At 52.1% G+C, this 20,843-nt stretch overlaps 1 protein-coding gene across 5 annotated transcripts in view; it reads right to left on the reverse strand.

Annotated features, from left to right (window-relative positions):
* Positions 1 to 1,649: 1,649 nt before the first annotated feature.
* The window catches only part of FRMD6 (FERM domain containing 6), a 48,913-nt gene continuing 29,719 nt past the window's right edge, over positions 1,650 to 20,843 (reverse strand). For 3 of the 5 annotated variants that reach the window (XM_068149096.1, XM_068149097.1, XM_068149098.1), the window contains 13 exons: positions 15,076 to 15,258; positions 14,468 to 14,558; positions 14,078 to 14,220; positions 13,187 to 13,263; positions 11,569 to 11,755; positions 10,688 to 10,843; positions 8,667 to 8,732; positions 8,514 to 8,582; positions 7,402 to 7,576; positions 6,161 to 6,496; positions 5,927 to 6,052; positions 5,070 to 5,161; positions 1,650 to 4,942 (listed from right to left, as the gene is read on the reverse strand). In XM_068149096.1, coding sequence (XP_068005197.1) covers positions 4,658 to 4,942; positions 5,070 to 5,161; positions 5,927 to 6,052; positions 6,161 to 6,496; positions 7,402 to 7,576; positions 8,514 to 8,582; positions 8,667 to 8,732; positions 10,688 to 10,843; positions 11,569 to 11,755; positions 13,187 to 13,263; positions 14,078 to 14,220; positions 14,468 to 14,558; positions 15,076 to 15,174 — 1,902 coding nt within the window. In that variant the 5' untranslated portion in view covers positions 15,175 to 15,258 and the 3' untranslated portion in view covers positions 1,650 to 4,657. Of the gene's footprint in view, positions 4,943 to 5,069; positions 5,162 to 5,926; positions 6,053 to 6,160; positions 6,497 to 7,401; positions 7,577 to 8,513; positions 8,583 to 8,666; positions 8,733 to 10,687; positions 10,844 to 11,568; positions 11,756 to 13,186; positions 13,264 to 14,077; positions 14,221 to 14,467; positions 14,559 to 15,075; positions 15,259 to 15,483; positions 15,917 to 20,843 lie in introns of those variants that run through there. The other 2 variants (XM_068149094.1, XM_068149095.1) reach the window with 2 other exon arrangements.

Consider the following 20,843-nt stretch of genomic DNA (forward strand, 5'->3'; position numbering starts at 1 on the left):
GAACTGGAGGACCTTTTACCCCCCTGGAGACCTCTCCTGTGGTGAGATGAAGGAGCAGCAGAGTCATCAAATGCCTTCAAAGGAGGAAGGTTCATTTAGAAGCTTTGCTAGAGGTAAAATCCTTTGCTAAGTAGCCCATGGGGAGGAGATAACCCATTCTCTTTCCCCTGGGGCGAAAAACCATTCAACATCTGGGCTTAGGAAATTTCAGGCTTTTAGAGGTCAAGGATGAAATCTGGAGGCTAAGTTTAGTAACCCTCCCAGCAACCTCCCAGAAATTACTTGCTCCCTCCTGCCCCAAAAATATCCAGAGAGAGCAGCCATGGGCAATTAGGCACCAAAACTTGTGGCCATCACCTGCCTTGATGAGGACAAGGGCTGTTTTTAGAGAATTTCCTACCCATCCCTCTCCCAGGGTCTTTGGAGGAGGGATGGATGGCTACATGGGTCCTAGGGATGCCCCAGGATTCTGGGAGGTGGTGGCAGCCCCAGTGGTCCCAGTGTTAGTGTGGCATGTGGTTGCACACAGGCCTGTAGGACGGTGGCAGAAAGAAAGATGGTGAGAGAAACCACTCAGGAAGCTTTACTGACACTGCTTCTCCATGGGAAGGGCTCTTCATCTTCATAGATCTGGGCGTGTTTGGGGCTGGAAGTGACCTTTAAAGGTCATAGGATCATTTTGGTTGGAAAAGTCCTTTAAGATCATGAAGTCCAACCCTTATCTAATTCTACCAAGTCTCGTCCTAAACCACATTCCTCAACATCACGTCTGCAGCTTTTAAACACCTTCAGGGTTGGGGATTCGACCACATCCCTGGGCAGCCAGTCTTTGAGAATCTTTTCAGTGAACAAGTTTCTTCTAATGTGCAACCTAAACCTCCTCTGGTGCAACTTGAGCCTATTTCCTCTTTTCCTAGGGAGTCATCTATTCCAACCCCACTGCAGGGGGTCAACAGGGACATCTGCAACTAGAGCAGGTTGCTCACAGCCTCAAACAATCTGACCAGGAATGGTTTCAAGGATGGGGCATCTTCCACCACTCTGGGCCAGTGTCTCATTACCCTCAGTGTTAAAATTCTCTTCCTTCTCTCCAGTTTGAATCTTCTTCATTTAGATTAACCCCATCATCCCTTTTACTGTCACCAAAGGCCCTGCTCTAAAGTCTGTCCCCAGCTTTCTGATTGGCCCCTCTAAGTACTGAAAGGCCACCAGGAGGTCTCCCTGGAGTTTTCTGTTCTCCAGGCTGAACAACCCTAACTCTCTCAGCCTGTCCTCACAGCAGAAGGCTTCCATCACTGCTGTCGCCTCTTCTGGACCCATTCCAACAGGTCCATGTCTCTCCAGTGCTAGAGGACTCCAGAGCTGGACAGGAGCTTAATCTCACTGACAACTCCTGCAGGTCCCTCCACATCTGTTCCCCATATGGCAGTGCTGGAACTGGATGCCACTTCCACAGAAACCACCAAAACCCAGGATGGAAAGGATCAACCCATCCATTTCCCCTGCCCAAATCAGGAGTTGCATCCTCTTCTCCAGTACTGGGCAATGCTGGAGAGCAGAGGGCAGTAGATATGACACATTCTTCAAATCCATCCATGTTATTCCCTCATCCCTTCATCCCAGGGGAACACTTCAAGGAGCCAAAGCAATGCAAACAACTGTTACTTTATTGTCCCTTCCAGCTGTACCCCAAAAGGCACTCCACAAACTTCATGGGTACAAAAACTCATTCGTGCTGTGGGGCAGGGGGGTGGTGGGTTAGGGGTGGATTTTTCTTTGTGGGGGGTTGGGTAGCATTTCCCTTTGTGTTGTCCTTTGGCAGCACAAGTGAGTGGCTCTCCCATCCCAAGGATGGGAAGATCCTTTCACAGAAAGGATTATGTGGTTCATGCAGGGACAGACAGCTCATTATTGCCAGGAGAGAGGCACCAAGGGCACCGCCACACCCACCCCCCAATCCCTCCCCACCTCTGTCCCTCCCATCCATGAACACTTGTGGAATAAATGGCACCTCTGTGTCCATCCCTCCTTCCCACCCCTCAGCCCCACCAGTGCACCCAGCATCATTCCTGCTTGCCCAGGAGTTCCATCATGGCCTGCAGCATCACCCCAACCCTATCTGGACAACTTTTGGTTAGGGGGTTGGCTGCAGGGTAATGGTGGGGGCAAGGGAAAAGGAGGGGAGGAAGAAATGTGGATGGTCTGGTGTAGCTACCCCCCCTCCCCCCAAGTGCTTTCTGAATGGTATTGAATGTTTCTTTACACAGGGTTTTTTTTCACCCTTTTGCTCCCTCTTAAATCCATTTTGTCAGAGTAGTGGGTGAATGTCCCCGGAAGGACACCCCAGGACCCCCCAGATGGGTGCTGCAGCCCTGCTGTGCCTGGCACAGGGTGGGGAAAAAGAGAGCAGGGATGAATCTGGGGGATTTTCCTGCCTGTAGCAGCCCTTGGAATTCCATCAAACCCTCACTGCTGGTGCAAACCTGCCCAAGGATGGGGGTCTGGTGTAGGGTTAGGGGTAGAGATGCTGCTAGCAAACCCTACCTGTGTTGTGTGTGGTGTCCACAAGAAACCTTTTTGGGGTATTTTCTGGAGTTCCCCCAAAACCAGAATGGTACAGAGAGCCCCAAGTCCTCCAGGAGCATCCCCCCCAGCTGTCCCGGGTGGTTTTGGGAAGACAAAGAGACTTTTGGGGCCACCACCCTGTCAGCATTTGGCTAGCCACAGTACTTTCCCCTATTATCCAACCTCACCAGGTGAGATCACATGCTGGAGGGGGGGACATGCCATGCTGCTGCCATGGTCCTCCAGCACCTGATGCTCTCCCCTTCCAGCTCCTTGTATCCCAACAACATTGAGGTGGGATGTTGGGGTTTGGTTTTTTTTGCACCATCCTTTGCTTTTGGTACCAGCTCCCCTCCTCAGCTCCCTCCCCAACATTTCTTACAAAAATAAGATTGTGCTTATTTATAAAATAAGAATTCTTTTTTTTTTTTTCCTCCTTTTTTTTTTTTTGTTTTGTTTTTTTTTTTTCTTTTTTGGTTTAAGAAAAGTTTCCTGTTTAAAAAAAAAAAAAAGAAAGAAAGAAAAAAAGGTGGTGTATCAAAATATGGCAAACCTTTGGCTGTCAATCACTTGACCTCTGGTTAAAAAATCTCAACTAGAAAGGCATTGTGCTGTGAATGTCACCTGCTGGAATGCTTCACCTTCAGCTACCGATAGTCAGCATCACGCCTGGTCCCTTGAACACAATCAGAATTCCACAGTGGGTTGGAGAGGAACTGAAGGGACCACTGCAAATCATCTCATCCAACCCTCCTGCTAAAGCAGGGTCACCCACAGCAAGTTGCCCAGGATCACAATGTCCAGCTGGGTTTGGAATCTCTCCAGAGGAGACTCCGCAACCTCTCTAGGCAGCCAGCTCCAGCGCTCCAGCACCCAGAAGTCACCCTGGGGTTCCCCAAGCCGAAACTGGGGCTTTTCTACCACGTCACCATCAATCTTTAGCAGAACTGTTCAAACTACAGGACATTGAGATGGATGGGAAGCTTTGGTGAAACCCAGTGGAGCTCACACCGGGAAGAGCCACACGCTCACAGCGCAGTTGCGTATGAAACCTTCTCCAAAGTCTTTCTCACCTTGGTGCTTAGACAAAACCAGGTTTGGTTTTAGGGTTCCTTGAAGAAGAGAGGCAGATTCTTTGTATGAAAGGGGTTTTAGAGCAGAAGTAAGATGTGAATGGGCCTATAAGATCCAAGACATATATAAACATACATACCTTGATATATTTATATATGTAACCTCTAGATACTCAAAGTTTGGGATGTGTTATTGCAATATCCTTACAGGTGACCTCCCAAGTGACCTCCTAGATGAGATCTTATGTTCTCTTCCCTTCTTTGCCTTTGTTTCTCTTGGGTGGCTGGTTGGGTATTTTTGGTGGTGGTTTGTTCTTTGTTGTTTTGAGTTTGGGGTTTTTTTGGTTTTAGGCTTGGGTTTATGTTTTGTCTTCCCTCTAAAAAAGAAGGAAAGAAAACCCAAGCTGCAAAACAGCTCTGAGAGCTCCCAGCCACCTCACTGGGACCACTCTGGCCTGACCTCTGGCACATGGTTTTGGAAGAACAACCGGGTTGATGTTCTGCTGCTGGTTGTGCCTTTCCTCCATGGGACATCATCCATGGCTGGAGATTCCCAACTGGTTATTGCTGAATCCTCCCTCCCTGTACTGGCCTTTAGGGTATTTACATTTCTTTGGCTTGACTTGGAACACAACAGTCTGGCACTTTTTCGGTTGCCACCAAGCTACTGGTGGAGCCGCTGGTAGCGTGGAGGATGGGGGCAAGGAGGAGAAGAGGCCACCTTGCCATGAGGCAGTGAGAAAACACCAGTTGGCTTCTGCCACCTCAAATGAGTTGGGCTTCTCCCAGCTGAAATAAGACAATTTGGCACAAACTCCAAAGGATAGACCGCTGGTGGGACTCCACCATGCCTGGAGGTCTCCATCCCACAATCCTCCAAGTGCAATGGTTTCCACAGCCTTGGTTGGCAGGGAGCTGCGTGGGGTGGGGGGAAAGGCAGTGATGATACCCCCCAGTGCAGGGCAAGGAGCCTCAGCCTCTCCACCAGGGGTGGGCAGCCAGTCCTGGCCCCACGGCGCTCAGACGACAAACTCAGGGACTTCATCGTGGGTGAGATCCAGTGAGAAGTATTTGCTGGTTCTTTTGACAGGGAAGGTCTCCTGGATGTTGATGCACTGCTGGGCCAAGCAGCCATTGCAGTAGAGCCCTTCCTCCTCCAGCCCATGGGCACAACCAAAGGTGTAGCTCTGGGCTGTATCCTGGCAGAGGTTGGCCAGCTGTAAGAAGTCCTTCTGGTAGAGCCGAATGTCATCCAGGCTCAGGCTGTGCCGGTCCGTGGATGTCTTCGGCTTCCTGCACGTCGTCTGCACAAAGCAGAGAGGAGGATCAGGACTTGCCAGGGAGCCAGAGAGGTCAGGAAAACCCAAAATCCCAGTGCCATCAAGGCTTTGGGTCTCACCAGGGCTTTGGGTCTACACCAGCACCACTTACCTGGGGTAAGGAGTCCGTACTCTGCCCTCGCAGCTTCACCACTGTCTCCGAGGAGCTGGAGGTGGAGGAGCTGATGTCTTTCACAATAAGACCTGCATGGAGCAGAGAGGAAGAGGAGGCTGTGAAGGCTATTTCAAGGCTTCTCAGCTCACTTAGGATCCATGCATGCTACTCTTGGGGTTTGTCATTGCTTTGGGGTGAAAGGAAACCTCAGCTTGATGGGGTGCCTTCAGCTCAACAGCTCCATTGCAACCAGCTTTACCTCCAAAGCAACCTGAATTTGCACCAAAATGGCATCATCAGGGAGCACAGCACTCCAGAGACCTCCCAGTAGCTCCCAATGTGGAGCTGGAAATGAATGCAACTCTGGTTGTAGGCAGAGCTCTGGAGAAGCCAGGCTCACATGTGTGATAACACCACCCATGCTCATGGGAACAAGCAAAGGGTTGTAATGACAATGAGAGCTGGGGACAACAATTGAGAACATCACCAAGATTATGTCCATCACCCATGGGCAGCTCCTACCGTCATCTCCTGCTGGTATCTCCAAATAACCCTTGGGCACACAGGGTGGCTACATGGAGCACATGACCTTCTTTTAGCAAAGGGGGTTGGACTAGATGATCTCCAGAGGTCCCTTCCAACCCCCACCACGTTGAGATTCTGTGATCAATCCTGCTCCGAGTAAAACCTTCACTTTCCCTGGGCAACTTCTTTTCATAGCTTCACCAAACCGATCCCATCTTCCCTTCAGCTCACTGGGAGAACAGCTTTTCCCAGCATCCCAGACGGTCACCTGGGGCTGATTTCGCTCTACTGAGCACCAAAGGTATGCCCTGCACAGGGGAACACCTTACCTGAGTGCCCGTTGAACTTGCGTGACAGCAGCATGTCTTCTGTGATGTAGACGCACATGTCGGGGCTCACCTCCATCTCACCAGCCTGTTCCAGCTCCCGGGGGTCATCCACCAGCATCTCGATTTCTGCAGGCAAGGAGGAGGTGGGATGAGTCCCCGATGGGCACCTTCAGAGCACTCTCCAACCCCAGTGACCTCGTGAGACCCAAAGCTCATGCCCAGCCGGTGTCTCACCATCATCCTGAGAGTCCTCCTCCAGCCGGTCCTTCCCACCGCTCTCCACTCCAGAGGTGTGGGAGCTGCCATGGCTGGTCATGGAGCTGCAAGTCTTCAGCTTGCGGTGGACACCGGGGCCTGAGAAGCCATCTTCTGGCCCCATCTCCCTGGGCTTGGGGTCGGTCTCGATGCCCGAGGTGTGGGAGCTGCTGTGGCTGGCGGTGGAGTGCCGGGAGAGGCGCTTGTGCCGGATGCTGCCGGCACTGCTGCCGCTGGCCCGTGACCGCTTCTCCAGCTGCTCCATGTCCAGGTCCAGGGTGTCGCTGATGTATGACTCCCGGTACTGCTTCTTCTCTGCAAGGCCGGCAACAACCTGCACCCCAGCCCTTCAGGGTGCCATGGCCAGCACCCCAAAACCAGGGGCACCCAGGAGCATTGTCACCCGAACCCAGGAAGGTGGCATGTTGGAAGCCAGCCCTGTCCTAGAGCCCTTTGGGGATGGTGAGGTGGGGAGCCTCAAACTTGCTGTGCCCTGTGCTGTGCTAGCCCTCCAAAGGAGGAGGAGGATGAAGAGGAAGATGATGAGGAGGAAGAAGGGGGGGAGGAAAAACAGGAGGCAGAAGAAGATGAAAGACAAGGACAAGGAAAAAGAGGAGGAAGAAGATGAGGAGGAGGAGGAAGAAGGGGAGGAGGAAACACAGGAGGTGGAAGAAGAAGAAAGGAGGAAGAAGAGGAAGATGTGAAAGAGGACAAGAAGGAGGAATATAATGAGACAGAAGAAGAGGAAGGAGTATGAAAAAGAAGAAGAGGAAAAAAGAGAAGGAGGAAGGTGATGAGGAGAAGCAGAGGAGTATGCAGAGGAGTATGAAGTGGAGAAAGGAAAAGAAGAAAAGGAACAGACATATCTTTTGCATGCATGAGGCCTTTTAGAGAGACAGTGCGCTGGGAGCACTCCTTTGAGGCACTGGGAAGAACTGGACCGTCAGGGACCACAGTGGGGATTGTGCACAGCCCTAAGCAGCTGCGAGGGGCCAGCCAGCAGAGGGTATGCAGGTCGAGTAAGGCCAGGGTGCACCAATGCATGGCCAACTGGTACATGAGGACAGCCACTGACACACTCCCAAGCCACAGGGCAGGAGCAAGGACCAGGTGCTTGCAGAGGCAGAAAAGCTGGGAGGGGGCCCAGCACTGGTGGAGTTTGTGTCCTTGGCCAGGGGCAGAGGGACATCTCCCCTGAGGGGGGGCCCAGGGACACCTACCCTCATTCTCCTCCAGCTTGCGGACCTGGCGCAGGATGGGCTGCAAGTTCATGTAGAGCCGGTGGCTGCTGCTGAGCAGCTGCAGGAGGTGGCGGGAGCGCAGCGGGCAGCCTGTGTAGTAGATGAGCTTCCTGGCTGAGGGCAACCCATCTGGCAGGATCTCAAACTTCTTGCCCTGTATGGGACAGGAGGGACATCAGCTGAGAGAGAAAAATACCCTAATTCCCACCCAGTCCTGCAGCAGCCCACCCATTAAACCCTCAGCTGGCAACCACCTGGCTTGAGGTCTATGCAGCACCAGCCCGTGCCCAAATCATAGAGTCACTGAATGGTTTGGGTTGGAAGGGACCTTTAAAAGTCACCTACTCAAACCCCCCCCTGCAGTCAGCAGGGACATCTGCAACGAGAGAAGGCTGCTCACAGCCCCAAACAACCTGACCTGCAATGGGTACATGGGGAATCTACCACCTCCCTGGACAACCTGGGACAGCGTCTCACCACCCTCAATGCAAAAAAATTATTTCTCTCCAGTCTGAATCTCCCTCTTTTAGTTTAAACCATCACTCCTTGTCCTGTCACGACAGGCCCTGATCAAAAGTCTGTCTCCAGCTTTCTGATCAGCCCCTTTAAGCACTCAAAGACCATCAGACGGTCTCCCTGAAGCCTTCTCTTCTCCATGCTGAACAACCCCAACTCTCTCAGCCTGGCCTCACAGCAGAGAGCTTCCAGCCCTCCCATCATTGCTGTGGCCTCCTCTATCCCTGCTCCAACAGGTCCATGTCTCTCCTGTGCTGAGGATTCCAGAGCTCACCTCAGCACTGCAGGTAAGGTCTCAGCAGAGCAGAGGGGCAGAATCCCCTCCCTCCAACTACTGCCCATGCTGCTGGGGATCAGCTCAGAACAGAGCTGGCTCTGGGCTCTGAGCACACAATGCTGGCTCATGTCTAGCTCTTCATCCACCAGCGCCTCCAAGTCCTTCTCTTCAGCACTGCTGTCCATTCTTTCATCCCCAGCCCATGCTGACTCTGGGGTCTGCCTTGACCCAGGTGCAGGACTTTGAGCCCAGGAGTGACATGGGCAGAGATGCTCTGCCTAGGGATGGTGGCACTTACCACGAACACCAGCTTCCCCACGTTAGTCCAGGGGAAGTCATAGAGCAGCTGCTTTTCTTCATCCAAGTTCTGCAAATTGAGAAGGGACAAGCCTAGCTGAAGACAATAGCAGAGGGCAGGGACCTGAATCCTCCCCCTCGTTCAGCTACCTACCTGGAAGATCTGGATGCCTCGTGTGGTCAGCCCCAGTGTGAGTGAGGCTTCCACCTCCCTTTTGTCCTAAGGGGGGAAAAATCAGATGGTTTTAAGCACACAGTTTGCAGCATGAAGTGGATAAACCTGGCCTCCAGACCAAGTATCCTCCTGCAGTCACCTCATCTTCCATGGATCAGCAACAGCCACATGTGGCAGTTGCCATCTTAATCATTTAGGTTAGAATAGACCCTTAAGATCATCAAGTACAACTGGTTAATTAGTGATGCACACAACACCCAATCATGTCCACTAATGTGGATGTTTCATTTTTAGTCACCCATCACCCCTTCACTGGCCAGAAATTGGAATCATAGAATCATGGTCCCTAAACTGGCAAAGTATAGATTTGAGGGGTGGACAACCTGCTAGATAAGGAATTAGCGGGGTGCCCTCAGAGAGTTGTAATCAATGGCTCAGTGTCCAATTGCAGACCAGTGACAAGTAGTGTCCCTCATGGATCGGTACTGGGAACATGGACAGTGAGACTGAGTGAACCCTCAGCAAGCGAGGGGATGACACCAAGCTGTGTGGTCTGCTGGAGGGAAGGGATGCCATCCAGACGGACTTGGATAGGCTGGAGAGGTGAGCCCAAGCCAACCCCATGCAGTTCAACAAGGCCAAGTGCAATGTCCCACACCTGCATCAGGGCAATCCCAAGTGCAAATACAGGCTGGGCAAGGAGTGTCTAGAGAGCAGTCTAGAGGAGAAGGACTTGGGGGTGCCAGTTGATGACAAACTCAGTATGAGCCAGCAATGGTCGCTTGCAGCCCAGAAAGCCAACCGTGTCCTGGGCTGCATTAAAACAACTGTGACCAGCAGGAAGAGAGAGGTGATTCTGCCCCTCTGCTCTTGTGAGACCACACCTGGAGTATCCAGTTCTGGTGTCCCCAGCATAAGAGGGACATTGAACTGCTCAAGTAGGTCCAGAAGAGGGCCACAAAAATGATCAGAGGGCTGGAGCACTGCCCCTATAGGCACAGGTGGGGTGAGTTGGGGCTGCTTGGCCTTCAGAGGAGAAGGCTCTGGGGAGACCTTACAGCAGCCCTCTTGTACCTGAAGAGAGCCTACTAAAAAGCCAGGGAGGGACTTTTCACAAGTAGTGACAGGACAAGAAGGAATGGATTGAAGGTGGAGGAGGGGATATTTAGACTGGATGTTAGGAAGAAATTCTTTACAGTGAGGGTGGTGAGACACTGGAACAGGTTGCTGGGGGAGGCTGTGAATGTCCCCTCCCTGGAAGAGTTCAAGGCCAGGTTGGACAAGGCCTTGAGCAACCTGGTCTAGTGGAAGGTGACCCTACCCATGGCAGGGGAGTTGGAACTAGGCAATCCTTAAGGTTCCTTCAAACCCAAACCATTCTATGAATCTATGAATTTATGAATCATAGAATGTTAGGGGCTGGAAGGGACTTCTAGAGATCTAGTCCAACCCTCCTGCCAAAGCAGGTGACCTAGAGGAACATATCCAGATAGGTTTTGAATGTCTCCAGAGAAGGAGACTCCACAACCTCTCTGGATAGCCTGGCAGTTTAACCTCAGAAACCTTGGAAGGACCTTAAAAAAGAGCTGCGGTACTTTTATGCTTGAGGTGGTAGATTCATAGAATAGCAGGTTGGAAGTGACCTCAAATATCATCTAGTCCAACCTTCCAAGGTAAGATGTCCCATCCCTGCAACCATCCCCAGAACCAGGTCAGGTTGTTTGGGGTTCTGAGCAACCTGTTCTAGTTGTTGATGTCTCTGTTGACTGCAGCAGGGTTGGACTAGATGACCTTTAAAGGTTCCTTCCAACCCAAACCATGCTGATTCTATGATCTCCCTGTCTCTGGGAGCAAAGCCCTGCCCTCAAGATTCCTCTCCTCCAGACAAAATCAAACACAGCTTTTCCAAAAATACCTTCAAAATTGCTTGGCAGTTGCTCCATCCAATAAAACCCATCCCTGAATTCCATGTCCAGCTTGAGCTGGTGGCCAAGGCTCACCTTGTACAACCTGTAGTAGTGCACAGCCACATCGTCCAGCCGGACAGCCTCCTTGATGTACTTGAGATGGGCTTCAGAGGCTGTCAGGGCAAACTGATCCTTGTGCATGTTTGGGACATGCTTCAGGATGTAGTCCTTGCCTCTCTTAGCAACAACCTGTTTGGAGGAGAAGAGAAGCTCATTCAAGGCTGCTGTTCCATGCTCACCCGTGGCTGGCCACCAGCCTCGGTGCTCCAGGGCAGCCACAACTTTCAGAGAAAAGGGAACCTGGAGCATTTTGGAGTTGGAGCCTCTCCAAAGATGGGCAGTGAAGCTGGTGAAGGGTCCAGAGTGCAATCTTCTGAGGAGCAGCACTGCCACACCATATGCAACTTCTCCCTACTCTACTCCTGTGCAAAGGGTTTGGGATGGCATTAGCCCAGCACCCAGCTCTGTCTGTTGATTGGAAGTGACCTGGGGCTGGCTGTCACCCCACGTCCTGCCTCTTTTTCCCTTCAGGATATATTAAGAGCTGCATACAGCCACTGCCAGCATGGAGAACACCAGTTCCCAAAGGGCTACAAAGACCCAGGGGCTGCACATTACTATGTGGTGATGCCCTGATGGCACGTGGCAGGCAGGGAAGCCCCCAAGAACATCCCTGCAACACGCAGAGAAATCCCCAGCAGTGGTATGAGCTAATCCACTAGCCCTAACCCTCCTTGCCTGCAGCTATTTGCAGCCCACAGTTGTCAAAGGTTATTAATAACTGGAACGAAACTGGGGATGGAGAGGCAGCAGGAACGGCGGCCACCCAGGAAGCCTCCAAGCAACCCAACATCAACAGCTTCATGGGGGTTCACTTGAGTTTAGAGCAGATGACCTCATCACACTCTGCTTACCCAAGCAGGGAAATAAGCTTCAGGCTCGAAGTACTTCCCACAGTGCTTGTTGCGTTTGAAGTCCCCCAGGTCAGCTTGCAGGGCGAAGGCAGTGAGGAGGAAGTAAGCCTCCTCGCGCAGCACACACTGCGAGTGCAGCACCTGCTTCCGAAGGTGCCAGTAGTAGTAGTAACGTGCGGTCCGGTCACTACAGGGAGCAGAGGAGAGAGCAGAGGAGAAGGAATCAACAGGACACCCAACAAACCATGGAATTACAGAATGGGTTTGGGCTGAAAAGGACCTTAAAGGTCGTCTAGTTCCAACTGCCCTGCCATGGGCAGGGACACCTTCCCCTAGACCAGGTTGCTCAAGGCCTTGTCCAACCTGGCCTCGAACACCTCCAGGGAGAGGACCTTCACAACCTCCCCCAGCAACCTGTTCCAGTATCTCACCACCCTCACTGTAAAGAATTTTTTCCTAACACCCAGTCTAAATCTGCCCTCTTCCAGCTTCAATCCATTCCCTCTCATCCTATCACTACAAGCCCTTGTAAAAAGTCCCTTCCCAGCTTGCCCCCTTCGGGTACTGGAAGGCTGCTATAAGGTTTCCTGAGAGCCCTCTCTTCTCCAAGCTGAACAGCCCTAACTTTCTCAGCCTGTCCCCACAGGGGAAGTGCTCCAGCCCTCTGATCATCTTCATGGCCTCCTCTGGACCTGCTCCAGCAGTCTGATATCTTTCTTGTACTGGGGCACCACAAATGGACACCAGAACTCCTGGTGGGTCTCACAAGAGCAGAGCAGAGGGGCAGAATCACCTCTCTCTTCCTGCTGGTCACAGTTTTGATGCAGCTCAGGACACAGTTGGCCTTCTGGGCTGCAAGTGACCATTGCTGGCTCATGTTGAGTTTGTCATCAAGTGGCACTCCCAAGTCCTCAGGGCCACTCCCAGGCAACTCCCCACCAAGCCTGGATTTGTGCTGAGGATTGCCACATCTATGACCAAGACCAGGGGGTGAGAGACAACTCATAGAATCATAGAATTTGCTTGGAAGAGATGTTTAAGATCACAGAGTCCAACCATGAATCTCCAGCACCTTCCCACCCTGGTAGGAAGCTCTTATGCAGCAAGCAGGGCTGGGTGCCAACAGGTTTTCTCCCTTCTCCTCAGTTCCCTGAAGCTGGAGCTCCAATTAAGTGGTGCAAAACTGCAGTCACTTCACTGTGCTGAAATTTCCTCCCACAGCCACAACAATCCCCCTTAAAAGCATCCCTGTGATGCCACCATGTTCCCATGTACCCAAAAGCTTTAAAATCCTCTTTTCCCCAGAAACAAGACCTGGAGCTCTGCCATGGATTAAGCTGTGACAAACCACCTAAATATTATGTCCTCAGCTCCCCCAAGAAGGTTTTGTCATTGTTGGCTGGGAGCAGTGTTCCCACCTGCTCCTAGCACCCAACCACAAACAGCTCCAACAGAAGGAATAAGCTTTGGGGCTGCATCCTACAGCAGCTTGCAGCATCCCACAGCATCCCAAGTATGTGCACCCTCCCAGCCAGGGGCACCTTGGGGTGCTGCCCCAGTAAACTGCTCACCCCAGGTGGGTAGCCACCATGGTGGGGAGGGGTGGGTGCACCCTTACCTGATCAACCTGCCGTTCTCCACATAGTACTGCACTCGGAAGTGGATGATCATTGGGGGCCCAAACTGGTCAATCCCCTGGAAGGGAGGAGATATTCAGGGCTTCTGTGGAGACCATGGCATCGCACCTTGGTCCCTTGGCTTGGCTTGCCCAGGGCCAGGTCCATCTTGGCCACTCCCTTGTCCCCCGCTAGTTGAAAGCCACAAGGAAGAGTTCACTCACTAAGTGGTCCCATTTTTCCCCCCATTATGGTGAAACATGCATGGGATTTGGATTTAAGGAAGGAGGTGGCTGAGTTAGAGACCCCCAGGGGCCTGCAGCCATCCACCACCACTCTCCTTCTCCCACCACTCCCCAGGCTGCCACCCACCATCCCTGTCTTGAGTGTCAACTCAGCACCAGCACTGGCGCCTTCAGAAAAACCTCCATGGCACATTGCACTGAAATCACTGAAAGGTGCTTTGTGGCGAAAAAACCCAAACACTTGACTTTATAGGATCTTAAAATCACAGCATGATTTGGGTTGGAAGGGACCTTCAAGGTCATCCAGTTCCAACTCTCCAGCCCGGGGCAAGGACACCTTCCACTAGAAGGGGTTGCTCAAAGCTCCATCCTGCCTGGCTTTAAACACTTCCAGGGATGGGGCATCCACAGCCTCCCTGAGCAACCTGTTCCAGGGTCTCACCACCTTCCCTGCAAAGAATTCCTTCCTTACATCTAATCTAAATCTCCCCCCTTTCAGTTTGAAACCATCACCACCTGTCCTATCACTACATCTCCCTGTCAATGAGGTTCCATCCATTTTGCTCACCCCCCACCCTGTCCCACACTCTGCAACAGCCCCATACCCCCTCCCGACCCCTCGCTGTGTTCCCATGTCCTGGAAGTGACCTGCGATGGGGACAGAGGTGGCCTTACTGCCGTCAGCTCTCCATGCAAGACCTCACTGCTGACCTTGCTGGCCTCCTTCTTCCACTCCTTGGGGCAGTACTTGTAGAGTTTCTGGGCCAGGTCCATGTACACGTGCTCATTGTCTGTGTGGGACAGAGGCGGCGTCAGCACCTCCCCAGCATGTCCCCTGCATCCCTCCAAGCCTCCCCCAGCCTGTTGGTGTGTGGTGGGTCCATAACTCCCTCATCACCTAGTGGGAGGCCGTCAAAGGGCTGGGTAAATTTGCACCCACCTTTGGGCAAATACACACCCCCACCTCGGTGGCACCAGGCCCCACTGAGCCATGATGGTATCAGGCTGGCCCACTTGTGACATAAGCCCTTGACTTACTCTGGATGACGCTGAGCCCAAAGAGGTGACAGTCCTTCAGCCTCAGGAGGTCACACACCTGCACCAGTAACTCATGGCACAATATCTTCACCTGCAAAAACCACCCACAAGTGGTCTGGGATGTGTCTATGACCATCCAAGCCAAACAGGTGGCATGAAACCCCGCACTGGGTCCCTGAGCACAACTAGAGGGGAACAGGTTGGGTTTTGGGCTCATTTTTTTGTGGGATGACCATGGAAGTGCCTAAAAGCAAAGTCAGTACCGATTTTGGGGGTAGAAAGCAGAATATTGGTGTGTGGTGAATTAATGCCATGAAAAGTGGGGGAATTTCACATTCAATTCTACATCCAAATCAGAGCAAATCACCTCCTGGTTATCTGCTGGGGTACACAAGGCTGAACTGTCATCCACAGTGGATATGAGGAGGGAGGATGGGAGGAGGATGGAGGGAGGATGGGAGGAGGATGGAGGGAGGATGGGAGGAGGATGGAGGGAGGATGGGAGGAGGATGGAAGGAGGAAGGACCAGAGCTTGCAAATACAGCAGGGTGTGATGTTGGTGCTCAGGGGAGTTTCCCTGATTCCCTCACCCCACCACACTGCCTTACATTGATGATGATGTTGAGGGAGTCATCGTTGGGGAGGAAGATGCAAACGCTGCGGCGGTCCTGCATGACTCTGTTGTTGTGGAAGGGCAGTTTGTTCATTGTGGTCCAGGCTTGGGGCTCAGGGTGGGCAGTGGGCACCTCACCGGTGGGCCGGGGTGGCCACAGTCCCCGCGGGTGCCATCCCTGTGGGCAAATGCAAGGTCCATAGATTCAGAATGGTTTGTGTTAGAAGAGACCTTAAAGATCATCTAGTTCCAATCCTCCTGCCATGGGCAGGGGCACCTTCCACTAGACCAGGTTGCTCAAGGGCTCACCCAATCTGGCCTTGAACACCTCCAGGGAGGGGGCATCCACGACATCCCTGAACTACTCATCACCAGAAGCTTGGTGTCTCCAGATCCCACTCACCCCGCATGGCAATGCTGGCGCCGTGGTTAGGGCATCTGTGGATTGCAGCAGTGACCAAAAATCCTGACCCTGCAGTTTTATCCTTGTGGTTTGGGGTTGGAAAAAAAACTCAGGAAAGGTTTTTGCTGGCATAATTAAAGAAAATAAAAAGTATCTGCTGGGAACAAGCTGCGATGGAGCAGGAGGTTTTGTTGACAGCAGCAAAAAGGTGAGGGGCCAGTGCAGGGTCCCATGGTAGGGCCTTCCAGCATCATTTCCCCTCCACTTCTGGTTCTTTATGGGGGTTAAATAAAACAATTCAAGGAGTAATAGGGATTTGCAGGTGGAAATTGTCGCCTCTTGCTATCTCCCATCCTCTAAAATCATAGAATTGTTTGGGTTGGAAAAGACACAGAATCACAGAATGGTAGGTGTTGGAAGGGACCTCTGGAGATCATTGAGTTCAACCCTCCTGTCAAGGCAGGTTCACCTAGAGAAAAATCACACAGGAACATGTTCAGGTGATGTTTGAATGTCTCCAGAGATGGAAACACCACCACCTCTCTGGGCAGCCTGTCCAGTGCTCCATCAGCCTTAAAATATAGAAGTTCTTCCTCATATTTAGATGGGTCTCCTTATGTTCAAATTTGTGCCCATTACCCCTTGCCCTGTCACTGGGCACCACTGAAAAAAGGCTGGTACCATCCTTCTGACACCCATCCTTTGAGTATTGATCAGCATTTATGAGATCCCAACCTCAGTCTGCTCTTTTCCAGACTAAAAAGCCCCAATTCTCTCATTCTTTCCTCAGAAGAGAGATGTTCCAGTCTCCTCATCTCCTTTCTAGCCCTTTGTACCCTGCCCAGCAACCCCCTGTCCTTTTTGAACCAGACAGTCCAGAAATGGACACAATACTCCACATACGGCCTCATCAGGGAGGAGTGGATGGAGACAAAAACCTCCCTTGACCTCCCACAACCTCTAAGATCAAGTCCAACCATTAACCCAACACCACCATGACCATCAAACCACCTTGTCCTGAAGTGAGTGCCAAGACTACAATGTCCAGATCCATGCCAGGGTTGAGCTCCTAGCGCTCTCTCCAGGCAATTCTCATTTTCAAAGGTCAGCATTCCCTAAGCACTTTTTACTCCATGACCATCCCTAAGGACAGAACGCACACCACACACTCTTTAAATGCTAAACTAGGTCACCCCTTTTCCAAACCCACACATTTATTATGTCACTGAGGACCATAGTAGTGTCTCCGTCTTCACCAAATATTTGCTTTGGTCTACATGAAACTGCCTTTGGCTCCCAGAAGGGTTTCACTTCACAGGATCACAGTATGCACTGTGGTTGGAAGGGACCTCCAAAGGTCAGCTATTCCAACCCCGACGCAGACCTGTATAGCAGGGCAAAAAAGCACCCAGAGGTGACAATGTGTTAGGCAGCGACTGATGTTCTGCAGAAGCTGGGGAGCCCAGAGGTGATGCTCCCTCACCTCACCACTCCAGGCTGGCACCACTGGAGACCTGTGCAGTTGTGCAGCATGGCCATGCACTCTATCCATGCATCATAGTGATGCATTGTGGCTATGCATTGCATCCATGCATTGATGCCATGCATGACAGCTGTGCATGGCACCCGTGCGGCATAGAATCACAGGATGGTTTGGGTTGGAAGGGACCTTCAAGATCTGGTTCCAGTCCCCCTACCATGAGCAGGGACACCTTACGCTCAACCAGGTTGCTCAAATCCTCATCCAACCTGGCCTTGAACACCTCCCAGGGAGGGGGCATCACCAGTTCCAGGGTCTCACCACCCTCACCATGGTGTGCTGTGACTTTTTACAAGGGTGTGTAGTGACAGGATGAGGAGCAATGGGTCGAAGCTGGAAGAGGGGAGATTTGGACTGGATGTTAGGAAGAAATTCTTTACAGTGAGGGTGGTGAGACACTGGAACAGGCTGCCCAGGGAGGTTGTGAATGTCCCCTGCATGGAGGTGTTCAAGGCCAGGTTGGATGAGGCCCTGAGCAACCTGGTCTAGTGGAAGGTGTCCCTGCTCACGGCAGGGAGATTGGAACTAGATGATCTTTAATGTCCCTTCCAAACCAAACCATTCCATGATCTGTACATCATGGCTGTGCTCTGTGGCCATGCACTGCATCTATGGATTGCATCCACATATCATGGCCATGTGTTGCACCCATGCATCATGGCCATGGATTGTACCCAGTGTGGCATCCAGACATTGTGGCCATGCATCATTGCCACTACACTCGTGCATTGCAGCCAGACATTGCAGCTATGCACCACAACCGTGCCCAGACAGGACTGATCCCAACCAGGAGCAAATGGAGCAGAAGCCAGGTTAGTTTCAAGGTTCATTAATAATCACAGTGGTGAACAAAATGGGGCTGAAGGCATTTGGCAACATCCCCACCCCGGCTGGGTGCCCAGCAGCTCTCGTGCACCCATGTGGGGCTGGGCATGAAGAGACTTGTGTCAGCTGTGGCAGGGAGGGTGCAAAGCAGTCATGTCCTGGGGCACCTTCCAGCACCCTCCACACCCTGCTCCCACCCAAAGTTCTCCTGCAGCCTCATTGAGGTGCACCAGAACATCTTCCCACCACAGCCCTCTAGGCTACAGCCAGCTCAGAATCATAGAATCTTAGGATCACAGAATGGTTTGGGCTGAAGTCATCTAGTCCAAACCCCCCTGCAGTCAGCAGGGACATCTGCAACTAGAGCAGGTTGCTCACAGCCCCAAACAACATCAGCTGCAATGGTTTCACGGCTGGGGCATCTACTACCTCTCTGGGCAACCTGGGACAGGGTCTCACCACTCACAGTGCAAAACATTTCTTCCTTCTCTCCAGTCTGACTCTCCCTCTTTTAGTTTAAACCATCACCCCTTGTCCTGTCACTGAAAGGCCCTCAGAAGGTCTCCCTGAAGCCTTTTCTCCAGGCTGAACAACACAAACACTCACTGTCCTCACAGCAGGGGACTTCCAGCCCTCTAACCATTGTTGTGGCCTCCTCTGGCCCCACTCCAACAGGTCGATGTGTCTCCTGTGCTGAGACTTTTCAAAACCCACCTGGATGCCTTCCTGTGCAGCCTACCCTAGGTGACCCTGCTTTAGTAGGGGGGTTGGACTCGATGATCTCTGGAGGTCCCTTCCAGCTCATAATATTCTGTGATTCTGTGACTCCAGAGCTGGCCCCAGCACTGCAGGTGGAGTCTCAGCAGAGTGCAGCAGAGGGGCAGAATCCCCTCCCTCCACCTGCTGACCACACTGCTGAGGATCAGTGCAGGACATGGCTGGGTCTGGGCTGCAAGCACACAGTGCCAGCTCATGTCCAGTTTTTCACCCACCAGCACCCCCAAGTCCTTCTCCTCAGGGCTCTCTCCATCCTTTCATCCCCAGCCCATGTTGATACTGGTGTTTGCCCTGACCCAGGTGCTGGATCTTGCACTTGGCCTTGTTGAACCTCATGATGCTCTCATGATGCTCTCATGATGCCCAGCTCTCAAGACTTTCCAGGTCCTCTGGATGGATCCTGTTCCTCAGGGGTGTAGACACCACCACTCAGCTTGGTGTCATCTGCAAACTTTCTGATGTGCCTCAATGACTATCTAGGACATTCATGAAGATATTAAACAGCACTGGTTCCAGTACAGACCCCTGAGGGACACTAATTGTCACTCACCTCCATCTGGACATCTAGCCATTGACCTCTACCCTCTGGATGTGATCATCCAACCAATTCCTCATCCACCAAACAGCCCACCATCAAATCCAGAACTACACCCACAAACACAAACAACTCTTGATTTCTTTTCCCATCACCTGGAGGTTAATCTCCACCACCAGCTCCACACACTCAAGAGCACTCCTATCATGGGAACAAGCCTGGAGCAGCCAGTTGGGAATGGGCTCCTCGTCCACCACAGCTGCTGTACCAAGCCTCCTTGCAGGACGATCCCCAAGGAAAACAACTTCTTAAGAACACTTGGAAATGAACCCAAGTCTTCGAGGTGCTGGCAAAGCTCCCCATGTCACACCTTGCTGCCTGCAAACCACCTGTAAAACCCAGGCAGAGGCAGGGCACTGGGCCTCACCATGAAGCTCAGGTGTCCCTCAGAAGAGCTTCCCCGTGGCTCTTGGCATCCCATGGCTGCTTGTCCCCACATCACTCAATGTATTTTCTCCTCCTCCTGCAGCCTAAATTGGCCCCTGAACATCAGGGATTAAAACACATGAGCTGGCATCATGTGGTTTGGTGGACAGCGCTGTGAAGCCAAAGAAAACATCTCCAGCTCTGCAGGACCCTACCTCTGAGAGCAACCACAACACTGAAGACAAAAAATACCATATATTTTGGTGTCTATAGAAAAAATGCTCCAGTTTTGGCTGCTGAATGCAAACACCTCATCAGACAACTCAATAGGGCACCAAAGGGGTGGCCACAGGGCAGCACAGAGGGTGGACAATGGATTTGTGGGACCTTCCTCAGCTCCAGGAGTTCCCTCCGGGGCCCTTGCAGCTGAAGCCACAGCAGATTTAGCAAGCAGGCACAAAAAAGCCTTTTCCAGGGTGAGTTGCCTCCAGCAGCCCCAGCCAGATGCAGGCAAATTCTTTCCAAGCATCTGCTGCTCATTCCTACAATGTCAGCTTTGATTCGCCGGGACCCTGTGTCGGTGCCCTCACCACCATGAGGCATGGACGTGCCCAGATCCAAGTCGGAGAGAGCCTGGATTGCTGGGAAAACCCACCCTGGAATGCTGTGCTAGGGTAAGAGGTGACACAGGTCACCTCACAACTCAAGTGGGAATGTCCTCCTCAGGCAGTTTGGTGAGGGGTTTTCCATCTGGAGAGCTGGAAATGAGAACTCCAGCATGGATCAGCCTCAGTAGCACTGGGAGATCCATGTATTCCAGCTGTGTTTTCCCTGCTCTAGGAATAAAAGCCTCCAAACTCCACAGGGATATGCTGCAAAATGCCTTGTTAACTATTTTGCTCTTGTCAGACCCCATCTGGAGTACTGCATCCAGTTCTGGTGCCCCCAGCATAAGAGGGACATCAAACTGTTGGAGTGGGTCCAGAGGAGGCCACCAAGATGATCAGAGGGCAGGAGCAATTCCCCTGTGGGCACAGGCTTTGAGAGTCAGAGCTGTTCAACCTGGAGAAGAGAAGGCTCCAGGGAAACCTTATAGCAGCCATCCAGTACCTGAAAAGGGCTACAAGGAGGGTGGGGAAGGACTGTTGAGAAGGGCTTGTAGTGACAGGATGAGGGGCAATGGATTGAAGCTGGAAGAGAGGAAACTTAGACTGGATGTTAGGAAGAAATTCTTTAAAGTGAAGGTGGTGAGCCACT

This window comes from Melanerpes formicivorus, unplaced genomic scaffold (genome assembly GCF_026170545.1).
Source record: "Melanerpes formicivorus ecotype bairdi unplaced genomic scaffold, bMelFor1.0.p_v2 SCAF_17, whole genome shotgun sequence".
NCBI lineage: Eukaryota > Metazoa > Chordata > Aves > Piciformes > Picidae > Melanerpes > Melanerpes formicivorus.